The sequence below is a fragment of the Natrix helvetica genome, assembly GCF_964273705.1.
Source record: "Natrix helvetica genome assembly, chromosome: 8".
Lineage (NCBI taxonomy): Eukaryota > Metazoa > Chordata > Lepidosauria > Squamata > Natricidae > Natrix > Natrix helvetica.
In genome coordinates, this window is record NC_138559.1 from 27189841 (window position 1) to 27211797 (window position 21957).

General features: G+C 45.9%; 3 protein-coding genes across 3 annotated transcripts; all 3 read left to right on the forward strand.

The window, feature by feature from the left end:
* Positions 1–824: 824 nt before the first annotated feature.
* Positions 825–3497, forward strand: LOC309395929 (nicotinamide N-methyltransferase-like). Its single transcript, XM_081960614.1, has 3 exons — positions 825–1022; positions 1914–2121; positions 2870–3497. Exons 1-3 carry the CDS (start codon positions 878–880, stop codon positions 3303–3305), a joined length of 789 nt encoding a protein of 262 aa, XP_081816740.1. The 5' UTR covers positions 825–877; the 3' UTR covers positions 3306–3497.
* Positions 3498–7392: 3895 nt separating this feature from the next.
* Positions 7393–16052, forward strand: LOC309396013 (nicotinamide N-methyltransferase-like; the record flags this gene model as incomplete). Its single annotated transcript, XM_081960722.1, has 3 exons — positions 7393–7468; positions 8122–8341; positions 14942–16052. The coding sequence occupies 3 exons, from the start codon at positions 7393–7395 to the stop codon at positions 15366–15368; spliced, it is 723 nt and encodes a 240-aa protein (XP_081816848.1). The 3' UTR covers positions 15369–16052.
* A 211-nt stretch (positions 16053–16263) lies between these two features.
* Positions 16264–19472, forward strand: LOC309395930 (nicotinamide N-methyltransferase-like). Its single transcript, XM_081960615.1, has 3 exons — positions 16264–16559; positions 17639–17846; positions 18871–19472. The coding sequence occupies exons 1-3, from the start codon at positions 16409–16411 to the stop codon at positions 19295–19297; spliced, it is 786 nt and encodes a 261-aa protein (XP_081816741.1). The 5' UTR covers positions 16264–16408; the 3' UTR covers positions 19298–19472.
* Positions 19473–21957: the final 2485 nt, after the last annotated feature.

Here is a 21957-nt window from a genome sequence, read left to right on the forward strand (position 1 = left end):
CAACTCTACTTCTTCTTCCATCTCCTTTTCTCCTTCCCTCCCTTCTTCTCCTCTTCTCTACTTTCTTCTTTCCTCCACTCCTTTTCCTTTTCTTCCCCTTCCTCTCCCCCACTCCTCTCCTCTTCTTCCCCTTCCTGCCCCCTCTCCTACTCTTGCTACCCCTCCATTTCTTCTTCTCCCTTTCCCTTTCCCTTTCTTCTTTCCCTCTCCTTTCCTCTCTTCTCTTACTGCCTTTCCCTCTACTCCTTTCTCCATTCCCTCTTTCCGTTGTTGTGTTTACATATTTCCTCTTCAATCCTGAAACGTAAATGTTGAAAATAAAATCTCATTTCCTCTCTTTTTTACACATAGTTCTGGAAACACCAGTTCTGCAAAATTTGGAGAACGTTATCTGCTGCTTCTCAAGATCTGCCCTGCCTATTTGCAAATGACACTTCTCACCATGTTAGAGCCAGTAATTACAGACACCATTTAGTCCAGGGGTCCCCAAACTTGGCAACTTTAAGACTTGTGGACTTCAACTCCCAGTTAAGCCGGCTGGAGAATTCTGGAAGCTGAAATCCACAAGTCTTAAAGTTGCCAAGTTTGAAGACCTCTGATTTAGTCATTATTAATGGTCCTTTTTAGTGAAGTGTTTTTACTGACCTTATTTTAAAGATCACCCAAATATTTTGTGAATGTTTTTGTTTGTTGGGAAGTGTATTTTGAAATAGTTTAATTTTTCAGTCCAAACATCCAGCTGTATTGCTGCGATAGGCTGAGGGGAGTTGCTGGCCAAGGCCAGCTGGCACAGATTCTCCTCTTCTGAGTTATATCTGGAGGCTCCTGGCAGGGAAAGTCTGCATTTGATAACTGCAAACTCAGAGGCTGGGCTGCCATGATGGAATTCACCGGAAGAGACGTTTACCAGAAGGCGTTCGATCCCAAAGTTTACCTGGAATATTTTCATTTCGGGAAAGGGTCTGTGGAAGATGAATTCCTGGAGTTTGTTTTGAAATGCTTTTGCAAAATCTTTTCTTCAGGTAGGTGATCCAGTCACTGCTGCAACTTTTAAGGGGGGGGAGAAAGTTTATGTTTTAAAAGGAGGCAAACTATAGCTCCAGGGAAAAGGTCTTTTGAAAGTTTTCAGCATCACTGGGTTGGGACTTTGCTGGGAACTGCGATTTATTCTCAAGCAACTTTTTGTGCCTTTGACAGGTGGTTTGCTTCAAGCTACGTTAAGCTCATGGTTTTACTCATTCAAGGATCCTGTGGACTTCTTAGGCTTTATTTGTTTCATATGTGTCGTTGCCACATCCCTGCATTTCAGACATCTGTAATTGGTGAACATTAAACCTAATAAAATGCAATGGGGAGGGGGATAAGATTCCAGAAAATGAATTTATAATGCATTGGAAGCATTCCACATAAATGTGCTGAAGTTTAAAAAAATCAAAATAGGAAAAAGTGGAGGAGTTAGACCAGGGGTTCCCAAGTTTGGACACCCCTGAGTTAGACTGTATTGAAGGACATGGAGGGCTTCAGTGTAGAGTGGAACTTCAAGAGAGCCTGCTGGAATCTTCCAAATATCATCAGGTATTCTCCGGGGTTAACATTTAAACAAATAACATTTGGGCTGTAAAAATAGTTTTTCTCTCTCCCTCTCTCTCTCTCTCTCTCTCTCTCTCTCTCTCTCTCTCTCTCTCTCTCTCTCTCCCTCCCTCCCTCCCTCCCTCCCTCCCTCTCTCTCTCTCTCTCTCTCTCTCTCTCTCTCTCTCTCCTACAGCTACATCGTTCTTTTGCTTAGGAAAATTAAAAGTTTTATTTGAACATCCACAGGGAATTCACATATGACTGTCTTGGGCAAAAGGGATTAGAGGAGATAACCTGAATCTTTTCCCCTTCTCTTTCCTCCTCCCTCTCGTTTATGCCAGGGGTCCTGAAAGGTGGCACCCTGATCGACATTGGCAGTGGCCCCACCATCTATCAGCTGATTCCTGCCTGCGGGTCCTTCGAGAACATCATAGCCACCGATTATCTGGACCAGAACTGCCAGGAGATTACAAAATGGCTGAAGAAGGAGCCGGGCGCTTTCGATTGGTCCCCGGTGGTTCAATATGTGTGCCAGCTGGAGGGGAACAGGTAGGGAGGGGAAGGATCTGGAACATGGGCTTAATCTTACAGCTGATCGGGTCAAAGTCCCAGACAAAGTTCATGATTGGCCAATGGCAGGAATGGAGAAAGGCCAGTCAAAGGCTGAAATTGTCTGTGGGGGAAGGGAGAGGCCATCCTGATAAGAGGCAACAGGGAGAGAGGCTGGCCAGAGGGAAGCGGTCAAACAGGCCAAGGAAAATAGAGCAGGGACAGAGAGAGGCGGGTGGGAGGGAATATTCAGCCCAAGCTGGAATGGGGTGGATGGGATTTGCAGGGAGGAGATGGAGGAGGAGAGGAGGAGGGCTATGGAGTCCTTGGTGCTCTCTAAGCTTGGTTGTTTCCTTATAGACATTTCATGACCCAACTAGGGAACATCATCAGTATTAGAAAAGAATGGGGATTGCTCCCATTTTATATACTACTGGTTACCTAGCTGGGTAATGAAACATCTGCTGGGAAACAACCAAACTCAGGGAGCACCAAGGACCCTCCCATCCTGATGTATACCTAGCATATTTCCCTCTCAGCATTCTATATTCTTTGAGCCCCTTGATTGACAGGCATTTTGCTTTGGTACTTGAGGGAGTCTATCTAAGGCTGCAGATACCATACTCCTCCTCAACATACTTGGGTTGTACTGGAGAGCTACTTCAATCTGCCACTTCTAAGCTGGTTCTGTTGCATTCCTGAGAGGTCTCCCAGCCGCCTGCTTATTGGCTTTCCGATCTCCCTGCAGAGAGACGTGTGCAGAGAAGGAGGTCAAGCTGCGGAGAAGCATCAAGCAGGTCCTCAGGTGTGATGTCCACCAAAGCAACCCCCTGGCTCCCATCTCTCTGGCCCAGGCTGACTGCCTTCTCTCCACCGAGTGCCTGGAGTCGGCCTGCAATGACCAGCCAACTTTCCATGCCGCCTTGAAGAATCTCAGTTCTCTGCTGAAGCTCGGGGGACACTTCCTACTCAGTGGGGTTTTAGGGTGCACCTTCTACAGGGTGGGCCCTCACAAGTTCTCCAGCATGCTCTTCACGGAGGAAATGCTGAAAAATGGCCTGAGCGCTGCTGGTTTTGCCATTGTGGAATTCAACATGGAGCCCAGGGTCTTTAAGACCAATATGGAGGACTGCGATTTCTCCGGAAAGTACGTCATTCTTGCCCGCAAGGAGAAAGAAGTGTAAGCCCCGTGGCTGTATTGTATCCTAAAAGCCACAGCATCACTTTGGATCTGGAATGTGTTTGTTCCAAGCCCGTCTCTATTGCAGCCTCTTCTCAGTTTTAGCTTTCTAAGTGACACATGATGAAGGCATCATAGCCGATCTTGTAGGCCCCAACAAAGGAGTTAAAATAAAGCCCTTTCTAAAAAAAAAAAAGCTTTGTCTTGATCTACTTTTAGTGAAGATTTAATGAAAAATAAACAAATCATGCAGAAAACAATGAAAATGACAGCATTTACCTGGGTTTTCATAAATGGGCCAGTTGTTTCTATTTATTGATGGTAAGCATTGACTTTTCAGTGAGCTTAAAACATTTGGGCATCAAGATTAGCCAAAGTTTTTCTCAGGCTGCATTTACACAATACACAATACACTTGATTAAAATAAAACTCCTACATTTGGGTAAAAGAAGGAGTCCTTCAATCTTCTGGTGTTTTTATGTCACAGTTTCTACTTGGTTGTTCTGTGACGTGCTCTGCATTTGACAGACAGGCCAGAGCCTTTTCAGCCCAAGGGAGGACACCCTTGAGGGCCCCACGGCCCTTGGCCACGTCTCCCAAGATTCAAGGGGGAATTGAGAAGAGATCAGCCCCCAGGAAAACCCAGGTCTGCCTTTTGTAGGCTCAGTACACAGTGCAGGACCCCAAGGCTCTGCTTTAGGCCCAGGACTCTTCAACATCTTCATCAATGACTTGGATGAGGGAATAAATGGAGAACTCATCAAATTTGCAGATGACACCAAGCTGGCATGAATAGCCAACACTCCAGAAGACAGGCTAAAGATACAGAAGGATCTTGACAAACTTGAACATTGGGCACTATCTAATAGAATGAAATTCAATGGTGAAGAGAGTCAGGTTCTACATTTAGGCAAGGAAAACGAACTGCACAGGTACAGTATAGGTGGTACTGTTGCAGAAAATGACAGGGTTTAGACGTCTCGGGATGCAAGGAGAAGTTCATTGGCAGCCAGGTTCAGAAAACTAGCCATAGGCTAGTATTGCAAGTTCTGAACCACCTTCATCATTGAAGGACGCATTCTTATACATTCTCAAAGGCAGCGTAACACGGAAACACTTAACTCATTTCTTATTGGTTACCTTGAGGAAAGAAGCCTTGTAAGTAGATATTGTCTTACTTCTCCTTTCGTCTTGGGCCAGAGGTACTGACTATGTGTCTCTATGTGAACATTAGCTGAACCTTGTGGTTTGGGGCTTTTGACATAAGGACTTTTACTGGAACCTTTACTGGACTTCGGTGGTTTAAGGCTGATGACATTTTCCTGGTTTTGTACACGACTTACAAACAGGCTTTTATCTCTTCCTTTTGCCACGTCTGACTTTTATATTTTAAATCACATTTTATTCTGCTTTAGTACCTTGCTCAATAGTAGCAACCGTGAGAGGGATCTTAGTGGACAACCATTTAAATAGGAGCCAGCCATGTGCAGCAGCTGCCAAAAAGCCAACACAGTTCTAGGCTGCATCAACAGAGGGATAGAATCAAGATCACGTGAAGGGTTAATACCACTTTATAAGGCCTTGGTAAGGCCACACTTGGAATACGGCATTCAGTTTTGGTCGCCACGATGTAGAAAAGATGTGGAGACTCTAGAAAGAGTGCAGAGAAGAGCAACAAAGATGATTAGGGGACTGGAGACTAAAACATATGAAGAACGGTTGCAGGAACTGGGTATGTTTAGCTTAAGAGAAAGAAGGACTAGGGGAGACATGATAGCATTATTCCAATATCTCAGGGGTTGCCACAAAGAAGAGGGAGTCAAACTATTCTCCAAAGCACCTGAGGGTAGAACAAGAAGCAATGGGTGGAAACTAATCAAGGAGAGAAGCAACTTAGAACTGAGGAGAAATTTCCTGACAGTGAGAACAATTAATCAGTGGAACAGCTTGCCTCCAGAAGTTGTGAATGCCCCAACACTGGAAGTCTTTAAGAAGAGATTGGATAACCATTTGTCTGTAGTGGTATAGGTTTCCTGCCTAAGCAGGGGGTTAGACGAGAAGACCTCCAAGGTCCCTTCCAACTCTGTTATTCTATTCTATTCAAGAGGCCCCATGGAGGAGTCAGAGGGGCGAAGGACCCTGGGTCCCAGACTGGATTATTCCTGAATTTCACACAGCTGAATAGAAAGCAACAGCTTAGCCTTTCGTCTGAAAATGCCACCATCATAACATCTACTACGCTGAGTGGGATTCTGAGTTTCTAATCAGGCACCTCCACCTTTACACCAAAGTAACTCATTTTCTGAGTTTGCAAACTGCCCCAGTTACAAACTAAGAAAGCAGATCAGTGGAGGTCGCCTGGTCAGCGGTGGGTCACAGGTGAAGGTTCTTGTGGAGCAGGTTGCAGACAGGGTAGCATTCCTGAAGGTTTGCAAGAGGCGCTTCTTGGAGTTTTGTGCGTCTGACTGGCTGTGGCTCATCAACGTTTTTGCAGATTGGCAAATGTCCAGGCGGTTTTGTAAGGGCAAAGGTTTTTCCCAAGAGAACTTATTTATTTGTCATTATTTATTTTAGAATGTTGTTATCCTGCCTTTATAAACAATCTAAAGCAGCAAACACATCTACCACAGTACTCCTTCCTCCTCCTAGTTTCTGGCAATGTCAACCCTGTGAGATGAATTGGGCTGAAAAAGATGGGCTGGCTTAAATTCTCCCAGCCAGCTTTTGAGCCTAATATTCTGACCAAGGCTTCCCAAGAGCATGAAGCAAACTCCTGGTCCCGACAAAAAACCCTTTTATTAATTGACTGTGAATTCACCTCCAGCAAAGTCTTTCAAGGGAGGATTTACAGTCACAGACCTTCTCTGGCTGGGAGAGCTGCCAGGCCGATATCTGCAAAACTTGGCAAGGAGTCTCGGAGAGTCACGAACCCATTAAGCGAACTAATTGTCTCCTGCAAACTCCACTCCCCTTTCGCTCCTCTTTTATTCCCCCTGGGAGGGGCCATTCGTCGTTCACCCGTGGCCTTACTCCCAAGTCGACCCCTGTTCTTTAGCTCTTCCCTTCGTCTGCCAGCTCTGCGCATGTGCGCACTGGGAACAGGCTCCAGCTGTTCTTCTGCCTCACTGATGTCTGACTCCGAAGGCAGCTGATAACTGGCATACGGCCCTGGCCCCCTCTCTGCCTCCGACACAGAGCCCTCATCCGAGCCTTCCCCAGACTCCAGGACTGGCCCATCTTCCTCCCCAACCTCCTCACTGCCCGAATCTGCTGCCAGTTCTGCTGGTCGCTGGTGGGCCACAAGACCTAAGGTGCGACTAGAACTCACTGTCTCCTGATTTCTAAACTGGTGCCTTCACCACTAGACCAAGCTGGCTTAGATCATATAGATTTATGCCACAAAATGATCAAGAGCAAACACTGATTAAAAACCCAGCTGTTTTCTTGCATCGATCAATGGTGACATTCCTCATCTGAATATCACTTCTGCTTCCCTGAAATTTTGCTCTGCTGCAGAAACCTACACACCTGTTCGATCAAGGTGACCTTTGGACAAAAAAAAATACCCCAGACGTGAGGAAAGTTGCCTCTTTCTTAAACCTAATGTGTCTTCTCTGTTGACCTAAAACCACGGCGAATCTTGGGGGTCAAGACCCTTAGTCTTGTTGCTTGAAGCAACAAGTTAATTTTTGATCCAGCCAAGAGTGGATGGTGAGGACTTTAGCATGGGGGAAATCCTTCAGCCTCATCATAAAAGTTGCTGCTCTCCCAGGAATGTCCTCCTTGCAACCATTTGATCAACTGTTGGGCCTCTGAGGCATCTTTGAAAAAGGTCAGATAGTGAGATAAAGGCTTTGGCCAAAAAGAACAAAGAAGAAAGAACAGTATAAAGAGGACAAACTTCATACTGGGGAATTCTGGGCACCAAGATTTGGAGGCATCCAGTAAACACCTGAAAACCTTCAAGACAACCAAACTAAAAAGTGAGGGCTGAAGCAAGATTTTGGAGCGAAATGGAGCCAACGTTCACAGGAAAAGAATTTTATGCTAGGCATTTTGTTCCAAAAGATTTTTTGGAATCGTATTACACCATGAGCTCTGGAAACGATGCAGACAGGGACCATTTAACATTCTTCCTGAAAAACCTCCACAGGATATTCACTTCAGGTAAGTGTTTTTAACAGGTGGCGGTGGAGATAAATTAGCTCCCATTTTAAGTGGAATCAGTGTAATTGATGATCTCCAACTAACAAACAGAGACTGTAGAACACAAGACTAAAGTCCTTTCTGCAAATATGTGAACTATGCAACAGAACTGGCTCAAAAATAGATGTTAAGGCCACATGTCTGTAAATATTTTGCTCAGGTTATCTTACAGATATTAAGATATGGTTAGTATGACGCATTTACATAACATGCATTTATTGATTAAAAACCCGGACAGGGTTGTGTCTATGAAAATGCATCACATGCATAGACTGAAAAAGGTGTTTAGAAACTGCAATGGACACACACACACACACACACACACACACACACGGCTTCCAGTTGTGTGTTGTAAAAAGGAGGGTAGTATCTATTCCGTAAAGAGGCTATTTTCTTTCCAAAGGTGTTGTTGAATCTGTTTGCCTGACATGAAGGGTCACTGCCACAAATCATGCTTCAGTTGATGGAGCACAGGTGTCAGTGGAGGGGTTTCTAACTCTGCCCACAGCTCCAGCACTTTAGCAAAACACAACCCAAGTTAGCAGGTTAGCGGCATTAAAGGCACAGAGTCAAGGAAATGCTGCCCAAGGATCTTGAAAAATTGTGTTTGGGTTGATGTGCTCCAGATGGCATCAAGGGAGACACCCTGATCGACATTGGCAGCGGCCCAACCATCCACCAGTTCCTCTCCGCTTGCAAGTCCTTCCGGGAGATCATAGCCACCGATTACACTGACCAGAACAGGGAAGAGGTGCAGCGATGGCTGAAGAAGGAGCCGGGGGCTTTTGATTGGACCCCCATCGTGAAATACGTCTGTGAGCTGGAGGGAGACAGGTATGGAGAAAGGAGCCACATTGGCCCTCTAGCCACTCTTCACTTAACAACTTCACAACTTTTTGTTTGTTCGTTTTGTCCTGCTTTCTTGTTGTTAGTTGCGAAGTCGTGTCCGACCCATTGAGACCCCATGGACAACATTCCTCCAGGCCTTCCTGTCCTCTACCATTCTCTGGAGTCCATTGAAGCTCACACCGACTGCTTTGGTGACTCCATCCAGACACCCTCTTCTCTGCCGTCCCCTTCTTCTTCTTTTGCCCTCAGTCTTTCCCAGCATTCAGCTCTCCTCCAGGGAGTCCTTCCTTCTCAGTAGGTGGCCAAAGGATTTGAGTTTCCTCTTCAGGGTCTGGCCTTCTAAAGGGCAGTCAGGGTTGATCTCCTCTAGGATTGACCGGTTGGATCGTCTTGCAATCCAAGGGACTCAATGCAGGAGTCTTCTCCAGCACCAGAGTTCAAAGGTCTCCATTCTTTGGAGCTCAGCCTTCCTTATGGTCCAACCTTCACAGCCATCCATGGCAACTGGGAAAACCATAGCCTTGATTATACACACTTTTGTTGGCAGGGTGATGTCTCTGCTTTTTAGGATGCTGCCTAGATTTGCCATAGCTTTCCTCTCCAGGAGCAAGCATCTTTTAATTTCTTGGCTGCAGTCCCCATCTGCGGCGATCTTGGAGCCCAGGAAAGTAAAATTGGTCACTGCCTCCATTTCTTCCTCATCTATTTTCCCGGAATTGAGAGTGCCAGATGCCATGATCTTAGTTTTCTTAATGTTGAGTTTCAAGCCAACTTTTGCACTCTCCTCCTTCATCCGTGTCAAGAGGCTCTTTAGTTCCTCTTCGCTTTCTGCCATTAGAGTGGTCTCCTCTGCATATCTGAAGTTGTTGATATTTCTCCTGACAATCTTAATTCCAACTTTCGATTCATCTAGTCCTGCCTTTCTCATGAGGGGCTCTGCATGTAAGTTAAATAGGCAGGGTGACAGTATATAGCCTTGCCGGACTCCTTTCCCAATTTTGAACCAATCAGTGGTTCTGTATCCAGTTCTCACTGTTGCTTCTTGACCTGCATATAGGTTTCTCAAGAGACAAATAAGATGGTCTGGTACCCCCATCTCTTTAAGAACTTGCCACAATTTGTTGTGATCCACACCTGCCTTCTAGAAGGGCTCATATAAGTTATAGCCTGGAGGAAAGAGAAGCCTTTACATATACTGAATAAAACAGTACAGATCACACATAAGCCAGAGAAGCCCAAAATAAGCCAATGGGATCTCCTCTGGAAACCACAGAAAATTCCTAAAACAGTCAACTGACCAGATGTCTCACTCCAGGCCAGTGATGGTCAAAGACATCAAGAGTGCACCTCCTTAAGGAAGGTCAGGTTAACCTAGTGTAACAATGGGCATTTGTTCTCGAACCAATTCTCCCCATGAAGGTTTGGGAAGAAGGGATGTTGACCTCACGTTGTGTCTTCCCATAGGGAAAAATGGCCAGAGAAGGAAGCAGAAGTCCGAAGAGCCATCAAACAAGTCTTAAAATGTGACGTGACCAAACCAAAGCCTTTGGCACCGGCGGTTCTTCCTCCCGCAGATTGCTTGATGTCTTCTCTGTGCCTGGAAACGGCCTGCAAAGACCTTCCCGCCTACCGGTCTGCCCTGAAGCACATCAGCTCCCTGGTAAAACCAGGAGGGCATTTCATCTTATCCACGGTCCTCGAGGAAAGCTTCTACATGGTTGGACGGCAGATGTTCTCCAATCTCTACTTGGAGAGGGAGGTGGTGGAAGAGGCCATGAGAGAGGCTGGCTTTGTTATTAACTGGGTTGAAGAAATGAGGTTCAAACTGCCCTCCTCAAACACCAATTCTAAGGGGGCATGTGTACTCCTCGCTCGCAGGAGCAGTGTCTGAGATGAAGTAGCAGCTAGGAGCTATTGAGGTTTATAGCTGTCGTTATTATCAACTAAGAAAGATACTGGTAGTTGAGATTTCTGGCTGCATAATTTTAAATTTCCATTTGTCTCTGCTTACCTGAGTCCCATAAAGAGTCTATATGGATGTTTTTAAAAGAATATGTCAAATTCCAGTGTAACAAAATGTTTTATGAATATGGACCTGTCCTCATTTTGCCTTCTGAAAATGGAGTGAAAATAAACTGATTTTCATTCTGTCTTGTTGAAATTATTCAAGGGCCGATTGAAGAAAATCCTCTGATTCTTTGATATCTTTCATACATGAAGTCCTTTTTGTGAGTTCTCGGGAATATGGTACACTGTGTCACACGAAAACATGTGGCCCTCAGCTGAGCCTGCTTCGGTGGAAGGATATTTGGGGAATTTAATGATACTTTATGAGTTGGAAAAAAGGCAAACATAAAACAAAAAAATGATAAATAGCCCTTGATACAGACTTGAAGTGAAATCTATTTCCTGCCACTTCAAAAACTCGATCCACTACTCAAAAAGAGCAATTTTGCAGCAAAATGGATAGAAGAAGAGAAGAATGGCAGTCAACATTCTGTCACTACTCAGAAAGGTTGCTTCTATGGAGGCGCAGTGGTTAGAGTGCATTACTGCAGGCTAATTCTGCTGACTGCTGGCTGCCGGCAGTTTGGCAGTTCGATCCTGACTGGCTCAAGGTTGAATCAACCTTCTATTCTTCCGAGGTGGGTAAAATGAGGACCCAGATTGTTGGGAGCTACAGGCTGATTCTGTACACTGCTTAAAGAGAGCTGTAAAACATTGTGAAGCAGTATATAAGTCTAAGTCAGCGGTTCTCAACCTGTGGGTCGGGACCCCTTTGAGGGTCGAACGACCCTTTCACAGGGGTCGCCTAAGACCATTGGAAAACACATATTTTCGAAAAAATACGGAAAACATAAAATAATTCTATGGTTGGGGGTCACCACCACATGAGGAACTGTATTAAAGGATCGCGGCATTAGGAAGGTTGAGACCCAGTGGTCTAAGTGCTATTGCTAAGCCAAAGCTACCCCTTCATTTCATGAGATTGGAGGGCTAGTGTACAGATTTTCAGGTATCAATAGTCATGTCTCTTTGTAGAAACCATCAAAAATTATGGGTTCAGAAATAGCACCCAGGGAAATCTGTTTTGGGGGGAGAAGCCCCAAAGAGTCCTTGTCATCATCACTCTGGAGCAGCCAGGATTCATTACATCAATAAGAGCCCCTGAAATGTTAGCAATTCCTCAAAGAAGCATGCACAGAAAGTTTAAAATGAGAGAAAGGGGGTGGAAGGGAAAGGTTCCCCGAAGCCCACCAGGCCAGTTGCATGCTGGATTGTCCCTGTGTCTTAGTTTGCTTAGTTTGCAAATAGAAGGATAACATTGAACAACGTTCCCCTGAGGGAATAGCTCCCTCAGCCCTTAGGATAGGGGCCCTCTGGGGGGCAAAATATGTTGCTTTTAGAGTGCATCTCCAAGGATCTTAGGACAGATCAGATAATATCAGATTTACAGGTCTCACTGCAGGGTTTCGTGCCAATAAGCAGGAAGTAAGAGATGAATAGATTGGGGCAAAGACTGGGAGGGAAGCTGGACATTTAAAAAACAGAGGTGGAATTCAGAAAGGGAAGGGGAGAGAGGGAGTCCCAAAAGACTGGTGGGCTCTGGAGCAGAACTGGAGGAAAAGGAGTCAGTAGCAAGAGAAATAACTTAAATGCAGAGAAAGGAGAATAAAAGAAAAGTTGGGTTTGGGCAAAATTGGGTGCATTCTCCGCCATAGCAATGTTATATAGCAATTGGGCAAACCCTTTGCACTGCTTAGTCACTTCCCTTTTAGCGTTGAACCTACAATGGGCCACATGGTTTAGGGCAGAGGTGGATCCCTACTGGGTCGGACTGGTTTGGAACTGGCAGTGACCCAGGCCTGCCATGCCCCCGAACTGGTTCTCCTACAGCGATGCCATCTTGGTTTTAGGTTTTGCGTATGCGCAGAACAATTCTCGTTGCAATTTTTTAAAAGGTTTTGCGCATGCGCAGGCATTTTTATTTGCAAATGCGCATACATGCGGAGCAGACACTGAACTGGCAGTTTAGGGATTGTATAGTCGGACCATGTATGATTGACACTGGATTTTATTATAGATTTTAGTTGTTATTTATTATTTTATACTAGAGGCTTTAAGTGTACATACACTGAGTGCTTTTATTTGTTCTGGTCACTGGTCTAAGACTGTAAGAATACATTGTTGTTGTTGTTGTTGTTGTTGTTGTATGTGTGTGTGTGTGTGTGTGTGTGTGTCCCTCTCTGCCATGGGAGAAAAGAAGATGTCTAGAGAGGAATCCAAACATTAGAAGGTTCCACCGCCTGGCAAAATTATAAATGGACCAGAGTCAGGGAAGGAGTTAGGAGGAAAAAACAATCTGTAAAAGAAAGTGGAGGCCTGAGCCAACAAAGATAAACATATATAAATGCTCAATGTTTGAAAGGACAAACCAGAGGTTGGAGAAAGAGTTTGTGGGGTGATGGAGGAACCTTTCACAGAGGGAGAGTTCTACTCTGAGGATTTTGTTCCCAGAGACTATATGGAAACATATTAAAAAATTCACTTTGATGAAAATGGAGTGGATAAGCCTCTAACCTTTTTCCTGAGAGGGGCCCGCAGGGCATTCACTGTAGGTAAGTCTTGACTTCCCCAATGTTGACCTCAAGATGAGGGAGCCTTGTTGATCTGAGATGCTCAGGAAGAGCCAGCAGGCAAATCTCAAAGTCATGCTCTCATCTCCACAATTCTGACAACCATAACCCACACCAGTTAGATGTCCTCTTCAGGGGGTCCAAGTCACAAAGTGGACCTAACTTATAAAAGGGAGAGACCAAAATGGTAAGAAACATTACTTGATTTTTTCTGCAGAAATGAAACCCAAGCAATTGGTTTGTGTTTCTCCAATCTCTTTGACGTGCTTCTTCTTGAGATAGGGGCGAACAGGGGGTTTGGAATACGTTCATGGGAATGCTAAGAAGGAAAGGGGTTGCTGGGTGATCGAGTGCCCTCCAGGGCGGTCTTCGAAGTGGTTCCGGTGCTTTTGGGGAAGTTCAGGTGGGAGAAATTGGCACCAGTAGCCAGAAGAGCAGATAGGAAGGGCCCAAAGCAGACTGAGCTTGAGTAACTCTGTATTTGGCTTGATGGGCCCCAGATGGCATCAAGGGAGACACCCTGATTGACCTTGGCAGCAGCCCAGCCATCCACCAGTTCCTCTCCGCCTGTGAGTCCTTCGGGGAGATCATAGCCTCTGATTACACTGACCAGAACCGAGAGGAGGTGCAGCGATGGCCAAAGAAGGTGCCAGGGGCTTTTTACTGGACCCCCATCATGAAATATATATGTGAGCTGGAGGGAGACAGGTAGGTAGAAGGAGAACATAGCTTTTGCTCTGAAAGTCTTTAAGACTATAAGATTAATTGAGTCTCAGCCAAAGAACGAAATCAGGTGCTCTTCTTTCAACTTTGGCTAATCTGTCCGTGTATGGAAATGCAGCAGGAGAGATTTTGCAATCAGGAGCTTAACAGGTGAGTAACTGTGCAGACCGGAAGAGTCCACACTGAAGAACCAACGGGGACTCTCTGTCAGAGAGCAAGGCTAGCTGGCTCTGCAGTAGCTTTTGTGCCCATTGTGGTAGCAAAGCAAAATGGCAAGAAGCCCACAGTTTCTCCTGAGCAAATGGGAAGTGGAGACCCAGTTGCTCCAGACTCAGTCTCTGTCTTAATGCTTCTGCAGTGCTTCAGAAGGATCTGCAGGGTCATCTCCTCTTCAATGGTCCATGTCTTCTTTGGGCTTCCCCTTCCTAAGATTTCTCTCCTGGTGGGAACTGTATCTAAGCAGGGTCTCTCTAGCCAAAGCCTTCCATTGGCTCCCATCTCTGTTTCTTCTTACATCAGAGTAAAAAAGATGAGTACCAAACTGTGCAGCCTATTCAACCCTCCACAATTTGATATTCTCTTCCTTGTTTCAATTGGCACATTGCCCAGTGGACTCACCCACGAACCGGATAAGAAAAAGTGTGCTTCTTCAGTTCCCAGTTCCAACTGGAGAAAGGCGGTGGGAATCCACATTCCGTTCAGGAGTGAATTAACTGACCAGATAAATTGACCATTTCCAGAGCAACCTTAAGGTGCCAGAGGGGAGATATAATGGAAAGCTGCCACTATCTTTTTGTGTCCAAACCTTTTATCCAGGGACAGAAGTCATGGGATTTTTATGATGACATAGTCACACATGGCTGATTACTCATTTATTTATTTACTCAATTTATAGCACCCGCTCCATCTGTAAGATAGGTGGTGCCAAGACAAAGAGTTTGGTGACTACAGTGGAAGCTACATAGGGACCCAACTCTAATCCAGGGTTCCTTGTGTTGGCTGGGGAATGTTGGGATCTGAATCCCGTACATCATTAGAGCTGCCAAGGTTGAGGACTTTCGAACCTAGGCAAGAAGGAGATTTTCTGGAGAGAAGGACATTCCTATTCTTGAAGGGCAGCAGACCTGAGAAACCTGACCTATCTCCATCTATGAAAAGAAGGCCAACTCTAAGTTGATCTAGGTTGGAGATAAGCAGGTCACATTTTTCCTGTCTTTCTCCCCAGGGAAAAATGGTCAGAGAAGGAAGAGAAAGTCCGAAGAGCTGTCAAGCAGTACCTGAAATGCGACGTGACCCAGCCCAACCCTTTGACCCCACTGGTTCTTCCCCCCGCAGATTGTCTGGTTTCCACTCTGTGCTTTGATGCAGCTTGCAAGGACATCCCCACCTACCGATTGGCCTTCAGGAACATCAGTTCCCTCCTGAAACCAGGGGGGCACCTTCTCTTCCATTCAACGCTTGAGGAGCATTACTACATGGTGGGCCAACACAAGTTCTCTGCACTCTACTTGGACAAGGAGGTGATAGAAGAGGCAGTGAGGCAGGCTGGCTTTGCCATTAAGTGGATTGAGGAGACAAGGGTCAACTTCCCCCCTTTATTAGCTGATGGGAAGAAGCTGTGCATCCTTCTTGCCCAGAAATGTAGCCCATGAAATAAAGCAGCTGTTGAGGTAACACCCAGAGGTGAAACAGATTAACAGAGTTGGAAATGACCTTATAGGTCATCTAGTCCAACCACCCCCCATGCAGGAGACCCTACACCAGTTCCAACAAATGGCAATCCAGTCTCTTCTTGAAAGTCTCAAGTGATGAAGCCCCCACAACTTCCAAAGGCAACTTCTGTTCCATGGGTTGGAAAGGAACTGTCAAAAAGTTCCTTCTTATTTCTAGGTTGAATCTCTCCTTGATCCATTTCCGTCCAGTATTCCTTGCCTGGCCTCCCCAACAATAGTTGTGATTTTGTTATGCAACTTAGGGAAAGCACACACCATGTGGCTTCCGTGATCTTTTCCACACCTTTCCTAGTGGGCCTCTAGGAAATGGCTCTGTGTGTAATAAAGTAACACCTTGCCTCTATGTGTGTGGGTGTGTTGGTTTTTGCTTCCCTTGTGTTGTACCTCTCAGTGGATCCTCTGGGGGGATACTTTCCTGGGCTAGCCTTCCAGGAAAGAGGAGGGACTAAGAGGGCAAGACGCACTGGGGGAATTATCAGGAACATTTTTCTCTGCAGTCCCCAAACAGATGCACCCCGTTTGTTGAGCCCACTGTCATTTTTGCTGGTTTCTCTTAGTGGGTTAAAACTCTGCTCCATAGGCTGATCAGAGCAGGGGGGGGTGGATTTCGCTGTGAAGATCTGGCCCCAAAGACCCCTAGTCTCTGCCATGCCTCCTTTGCCCTCTGGCCAGAGGACCCACCCTCTCCTTTCCCCCTTCTTTTCCTTGATCAGAGAGGAAAGAGGCCTTCTATTGTCTCCTTTCCAGGGGAAAATATCTGATTGCATAAGAGGGACAGGACAGCTCAGGTCCTGGCTTCAAATCAGTTGGCAGGCGATGGGCAGAACAATCAGGCTGCAGGCTGCAGCAGGGCGCTTTTTTGAGAAACCAATCCGTAAGAGAAATCAGGGGGTGGAGCTAAGCAAGGAAAAAGTACGAAAAAGCTCAGAACTTGAAAGTGGTTGGGAAGAGTTTCTGGGATGATGGAGGAGCCTTTCACAGAGGGAGATTTCTATGCTGAGAATTTTGTTCCCAGAGATTATCTGGAGACATATTATAAAGTTAACTTTTCTGAGGATGATCAGATTGTAACCTTTTTCCTGAGAGGAGCCCACAGGGCATTCACCACAGGTAAGTGCTGACTTTCCCCATTTTAACCTCAAGGCGAGGGAGCCTTGTTGATCAGAGATGGCCAGGAGGAGCCAGGAGGCACAACACAAGCTCATTTGTTCATATTCCCACTTGGAAGGTTGTATCCAGCTTTGTTCACCATGATATAAAATAGATGTTGGGACTCTAGAAAGAGAGCATAGAAGAGCAACAAAGATGATTAGGGGGATAGAGGCTAAAACATATGAGGAACGGTTGCAGGAATTGGGGGTATCTAATCTAGTGAAAAGAAAGGCTAGAGGTGATATGATAACAGGCTTCCAATACGTGAGGGGCCACCACAAGGAATAGGGTTTCAAGCTATTTTCCAGAGTGCCAGAAAGCAGAACATCAAACAGTGGGTTGAAACTAATCAAGGAGAGAAGCAATCTGGAATTAAGGAGAAACTTCCTAACAGTGAGAACAATTAACCAGTGGAACAACTTGGATCCAAAAGTTGTGAATGCTCCAACACTGAAAGTTTTTAAGAAGATGTTGGACAGACATTTGTCCAGAATGATATAGGGTCACCTGCATGTCCAGGAGGCTGGACTAGAAGACCTCCAAGGTCTTTTCCAAATCTGTTATTCTGTTATATTCCCAATTCTGTTGATTATAACCTGCACCACTTAGATGTCCTCATCAAGGGACAAACAGCCATGAAATAGCTTACAAAAGGCAGATGACAAAACATTACTTGACCTTTTCTAGAATGGTGTGGCGTAGCAATGCCCTAGAGCGGCATCCAGAGGAGAGAAGTTGAAATAGTTTACAGGCTGATGTGGAAATGAAACACAAGCCATTGGCTTGTGGACAAAAGTTTTCATGTGTGTGTACTTCTCCTTGAGAAACGAGCAAATGGCCAGGTTGGAAATAATAAGGAGAAAAGGGGATGCCAGGTCATCAGGTGTTCTCCAGGAGCCTCTTCGAAGGGCTATTGATACTTCTGGTGCAGTTTAGAGGGGGGGGATATGCAACAGTGGACATAACAGCAGATAGATAGAAAGGACCCAAAGCAGACTGAGGTTGAAAAACTCTGCATTTGGCTTGATGTGCTCCAGATGGCATCAAGGGAGACACCCTGATTGACATTGGCAGCGGCCCAACCATCCACCAGTTCCTCTCTGCCTGCGAGTCCTTCTGGGAGATCATAGCCACCGATTACTCTCTCCAGAATCGGGAGGAGGTGCAGCGATGGCTGAAGAAGGAGCCTGGGGCCTTTGACTGGACCCCCATCGTGAAATACGTCTGTGAGTTGGAGGGAGACAGGTAGGCAGAGGAAGAAGGTATCCTTTGATTTTGACACCTTTCAAGACTCAGATTAATTTAAACTGAACTAGAGAAGGCAACCAGATCCTTGTCTTTCCACTTTGGCTAATCTGTCCGTGTATGAAAATGCAGCAGGAGAGATTTTGCAATCAGGGGCTTAATAGGAGAATAATTGTGCAGACCGGAGGAGTCCACACTGAAGAACCAAAGGGGAGTCTATTTTCAGAGAGCATGGCTAGCTGCTGCTGAGATTGAGACATGGCTTTTAGGGCGATTGTGGTAGGAAAGGAAAGTGGCAAGAAGCCCACAGTTTCTCCTGAGCAGATGGGAAGTGGAGAACCAGTTGTTCCAGGTCTCTGATTTAAGTCTTCTGCAGTGCTTCAGAAGGACCTGCAGGATCATCTCCTCCTCAGTGGTCCATGTCTTCTCAGGGTCTGGGTGGTTCTTTTCCCGCCTGTTGCCCCTGGAGAAAGGCAGTGGGAATCCATGTCCTGCGCAGGGGGGATTAATTGAACATATAGATCGACCATTTCCACAGCAACCCTAAGATGACAGAGAGGAGACTTTAGGACAGAAAGGCTGCCATCACCTATTTCCATCCTGACCATGGGATTTTTAGGATGGCAAAGTCACACATGGCTCATTATTAATTTATTGAAATAATTTATAGGGACCTCTCCATCTGTGAGGTAGGTAGTACCAAGACAAAAAATGGTGACTGCGGTGGCAGCTACAGGGGGACCCAACACTAATCCAGGGTTCCTTGTGCTGGTTGGGAAATTTTGGGATCTGAAGTCCGTATATCTTAAGAATTGCCAAGGTTGAAGAATTCTGCCCTTGGCTTTTCCAGATTGATATTTGAACCTAGGAAAGAAGGAAATTTGCAGAAAGGAGGATTTTCCTGTTCTTGAAGGACAGTAGACATGGGAAACCTGACTTATCTCCATCCATTAAAAGAAGCCCACCTCTAGGTTGACCTAGGTTGGAGATAAGCAGGTCACATTCTTCCTGTCTTTTCCCTCAGGGAAAAATGGCCAGAGAAGGAAGAGAAAGTCCGAAGAGCCGTCAAGCGGTACCTGAAATGCGACGTGACCCAACCCAACCCTTTGGCCCCCTTGGTTCTCCCCCCCGCAGATTGTCTGGTCTCCAGTTTGTGCTTTGACGGAGCTTGCAAAGACATCCCCACCTATCGATCGGCCTTCAGGAATATCAGTTCCCTCCTGAAGCCAGGGGGGCACCTCCTGTTTTACACAACGCTTGAGGAGCATTACTACATGGTGGGCCAACGCAGGTTCTCTGCCCTCTACTTGGAGAAGGAGATAGTAGAAGAGGCAGTGAGACAGGCTGGCTTTGCCATTAAGTGGATTGAGGAGACCAAAATGAAGATCCCCCCTTCTATAGCTGATGGGAAGAAGCTGTGCATCCTTCTTGCCCAGAAATGTAGCCCATGAAAATTTGACAGCTGTCAGTGTAACATCTAAAGGTTTCCCTAACCATTGTAATGAATCTGTTATACAAGTTAGGGAAAGCACACACCACCTGGCTTCCGTGCTCTTTTCCATGCCTTTCCTGGAAAACATCTAGCAAACGGCTCTGTGTGTAATAAAGTAACACCTTGCCTCTGTATGTGTGTTGGTTTCTGCTTTCCTTGTCTTGAGTCTCTCTGCTTTCTATGTATGTGGATTCTCTGAGCATGTGTTGGCCGAGGGGTGAGCCTCTCCGTGCCTCTGGCGGCTGCTCTCCTCCAAGTCAGAACCGCCTATCCAGAGGTGGGTTGCTCCCAGTTTGGCCGAACCGGTAGTGGAATTCAGGACTGGGCCGCAGAACCAGCAGCGACTGAGGCCTGCTACGCCCCCGAAGTGGTCCCCTCACCGTCGTTGGGCCGTCACCATTTTGGTTTTTAGTGACTGTGCATGTGCAGTGCACTGTAAATTGTTCTGCGCATGCACAAAGAACAATGTACATTGTACAGCGCATGTGCGCATAGTGCAGGTCTGGCACGCATGGGGTTTTTGAACTGGTATTAAAACTAGTAGCAACCCACCCCTTTCTCTGTCTGCTTCCCCAATGAACAGTAAGGTTGAGCCAGTTCAAAGCAGAGGCAAGATCAGCCACGGGGCCGTCCCTGGTGGCTGGGAGATGAGGGAGCAGCTCAGAGGTGGGATTCAGCCAGTTCTGACCAGTTCTGGAGAACCGGCAGTGGAAATTTTGAGTAGTTCGGAGAACCGGCAAAGAGGCTGGCCCCGCCCCTGCTGCCTCCCTGCCTCCCAGCCGATCTTCTTTTGTTGCCCTGAACAGGAGAATGGGGCTGGAAAGCAGGTTAGTGGGGTGGGGAGCGAATGGGGACTTTGCAGTATCCTTCCCCTGCCACGCCCACAAAGCCACGCCCACAAAGGCATGCCATACCCACAAAGCCACGCCCACAGAAACGGTAGTAAAAAATTTGAATCCCACCACTGGAGCAGCTCCCTTCAGCCCTCTTGGTCTTATCCCCTTCTTAACTTCTCAGTGACCCACCTCTAAATGTCCCCCGACCCACATCTGGACCATGCAGAGATGGGTGAAACATATTGCACTCTGGTCCTTTGGCCAGGGAGGGGCTCCAACAGAGTTTATCTGGTTGTGGGATCTTTCCAGGACAAAGGGGAGGAGGATTTGCAAAGCAGCTGCATGCCAGAAATGTCTTAAGCTGCTGACCCAATCCCCAGCTCCACCTTGATAGTAGGTCCCATGGACTTTGGCACAAGTCAGGCTGCCCACAGGCACCCTTGTGCCAGGCAGTCGCCCCGTTTTTTAAAAGATGCTGCTGTTTGCAGAAGCAGAGATTGTGGAGCAAGTGAGGACAAGGAATCACAGCTGGCGGAGAAGCAGAAGAAGATAGTACCTGTGTCCAGAAGAGGAAATTGGTTGGCAAGTACTTTTGTGCAAGGGGAGGCAAGTGATGGGTTCTTGCAGATCTGAGCTGTCCAGGCTGAGCAGCTCTGCACTTTGCTCCTCACATGAAGATTTGCTTCTGCATCTTGGCAGAACTCCTGAATGGACTTAGCCGCTCATCTGCAGAGGTTCTGAAGACTCTTGCAAAGGTCCCCTGCAGGCCTTCAGGGCCCGAAAGAGTTTTCTGCAGAATGCGGTGTCTTCAGAAGGAGAGAAGGGTGGCTCCAGGCACGCTATTTGTAGGAACCAGGTTGGGAAGAAGAGGCCTGAAGCTCCCTGGAGGATGGATGGGAGAGATGAGCTTCCAGGAGTTTCTCTTCCATTTATTTCCTGGAGGCTCATTGGGGGGTCATCCCGCTTTCTGGATGCAACTTTAGGGGCTCTGCGCTAATATAAGGACATCGAGAGAGAGAGAGAGATGATCAATATTCCCAAGCTATAAAGGAGTAATGTTATTAGATGATATTGGAAATAATTAATGAAATGCTACGATGCGCTTGTGTTTTTTAATTTTGGACTATTTCATGTAAAAGGATGTTAAAACAACGACAGTCAAATGAGAAGCACGATATGTTGATAGTAAGATATATAAAGATTTTTGATTTAAAATACATAATGTGATTTGAATTATAAGCAATGACTGTGGAAGAGATGCTTGAAAGTTACTTACACGGGAAAAGACCCGAATACAACAAAACCCGCATATGTGTGTGTGTGTGTGTGTGTGTGTGTGTGTGTGTGTACTGGCTCAATAAAAGGTATTGGAATACAAATAGTAAACAACGACTTGGAAAAGAGGATTAGAAATTTTGTTATCATAATTAATTCTTACTTAGAACATGTTATAAAGGTGTAATGTTATTAGATGATATTAGAAATAATTATGAAATGTCATTATGTGGTTGTGTTTTTCAATTTTGGATTATTTCATGCAAAAGGACATTAAAACAATTATAGTCAAGTGAGAATTGTGAGATGTTGATAGTAAGATATATACAGATTTTTGATTTAAATATACAATATGATATGAACTATAAGTAATGACTGCGGAAGAGATGCACGAAAGTTATTTGTAACCAATCGACACACTTCCACAATATGTAATGAAAGATGATTTTTTTTCCTGTGTTGTGTTTGTCTGTTTAACAACAAAAAAATTCTTTCCCAAAAAAATATA

What these genes read in the sequence shown, in the direction of transcription:
- LOC309395929 (XM_081960614.1), top strand. Translation starts at nt 878, where the DNA reads ATGATGGAATTCACCGGAAGAGACGTTTACCAGAAGGCGTTCGATCCC. An exon ending in TTGCAAAATCTTTTCTTCAG is followed by an intron (nt 1,023 to 1,913) that starts GTAGGTGATCCA and finishes CGTTTATGCCAG; the next exon opens with GGGTCCTGAAAGGTGGCACC. An exon ending in TGCCAGCTGGAGGGGAACAG is followed by an intron (nt 2,122 to 2,869) that starts GTAGGGAGGGGA and finishes ATCTCCCTGCAG; the next exon opens with AGAGACGTGTGCAGAGAAGG.
- LOC309395930 (XM_081960615.1), top strand. Translation starts at nt 16,409, where the DNA reads ATGATGGAGGAGCCTTTCACAGAGGGAGATTTCTATGCTGAGAATTTT. An exon ending in CCACAGGGCATTCACCACAG is followed by an intron (nt 16,560 to 17,638) that starts GTAAGTGCTGAC and finishes GATGTGCTCCAG; the next exon opens with ATGGCATCAAGGGAGACACC. An exon ending in TGTGAGTTGGAGGGAGACAG is followed by an intron (nt 17,847 to 18,870) that starts GTAGGCAGAGGA and finishes CTTTTCCCTCAG; the next exon opens with GGAAAAATGGCCAGAGAAGG.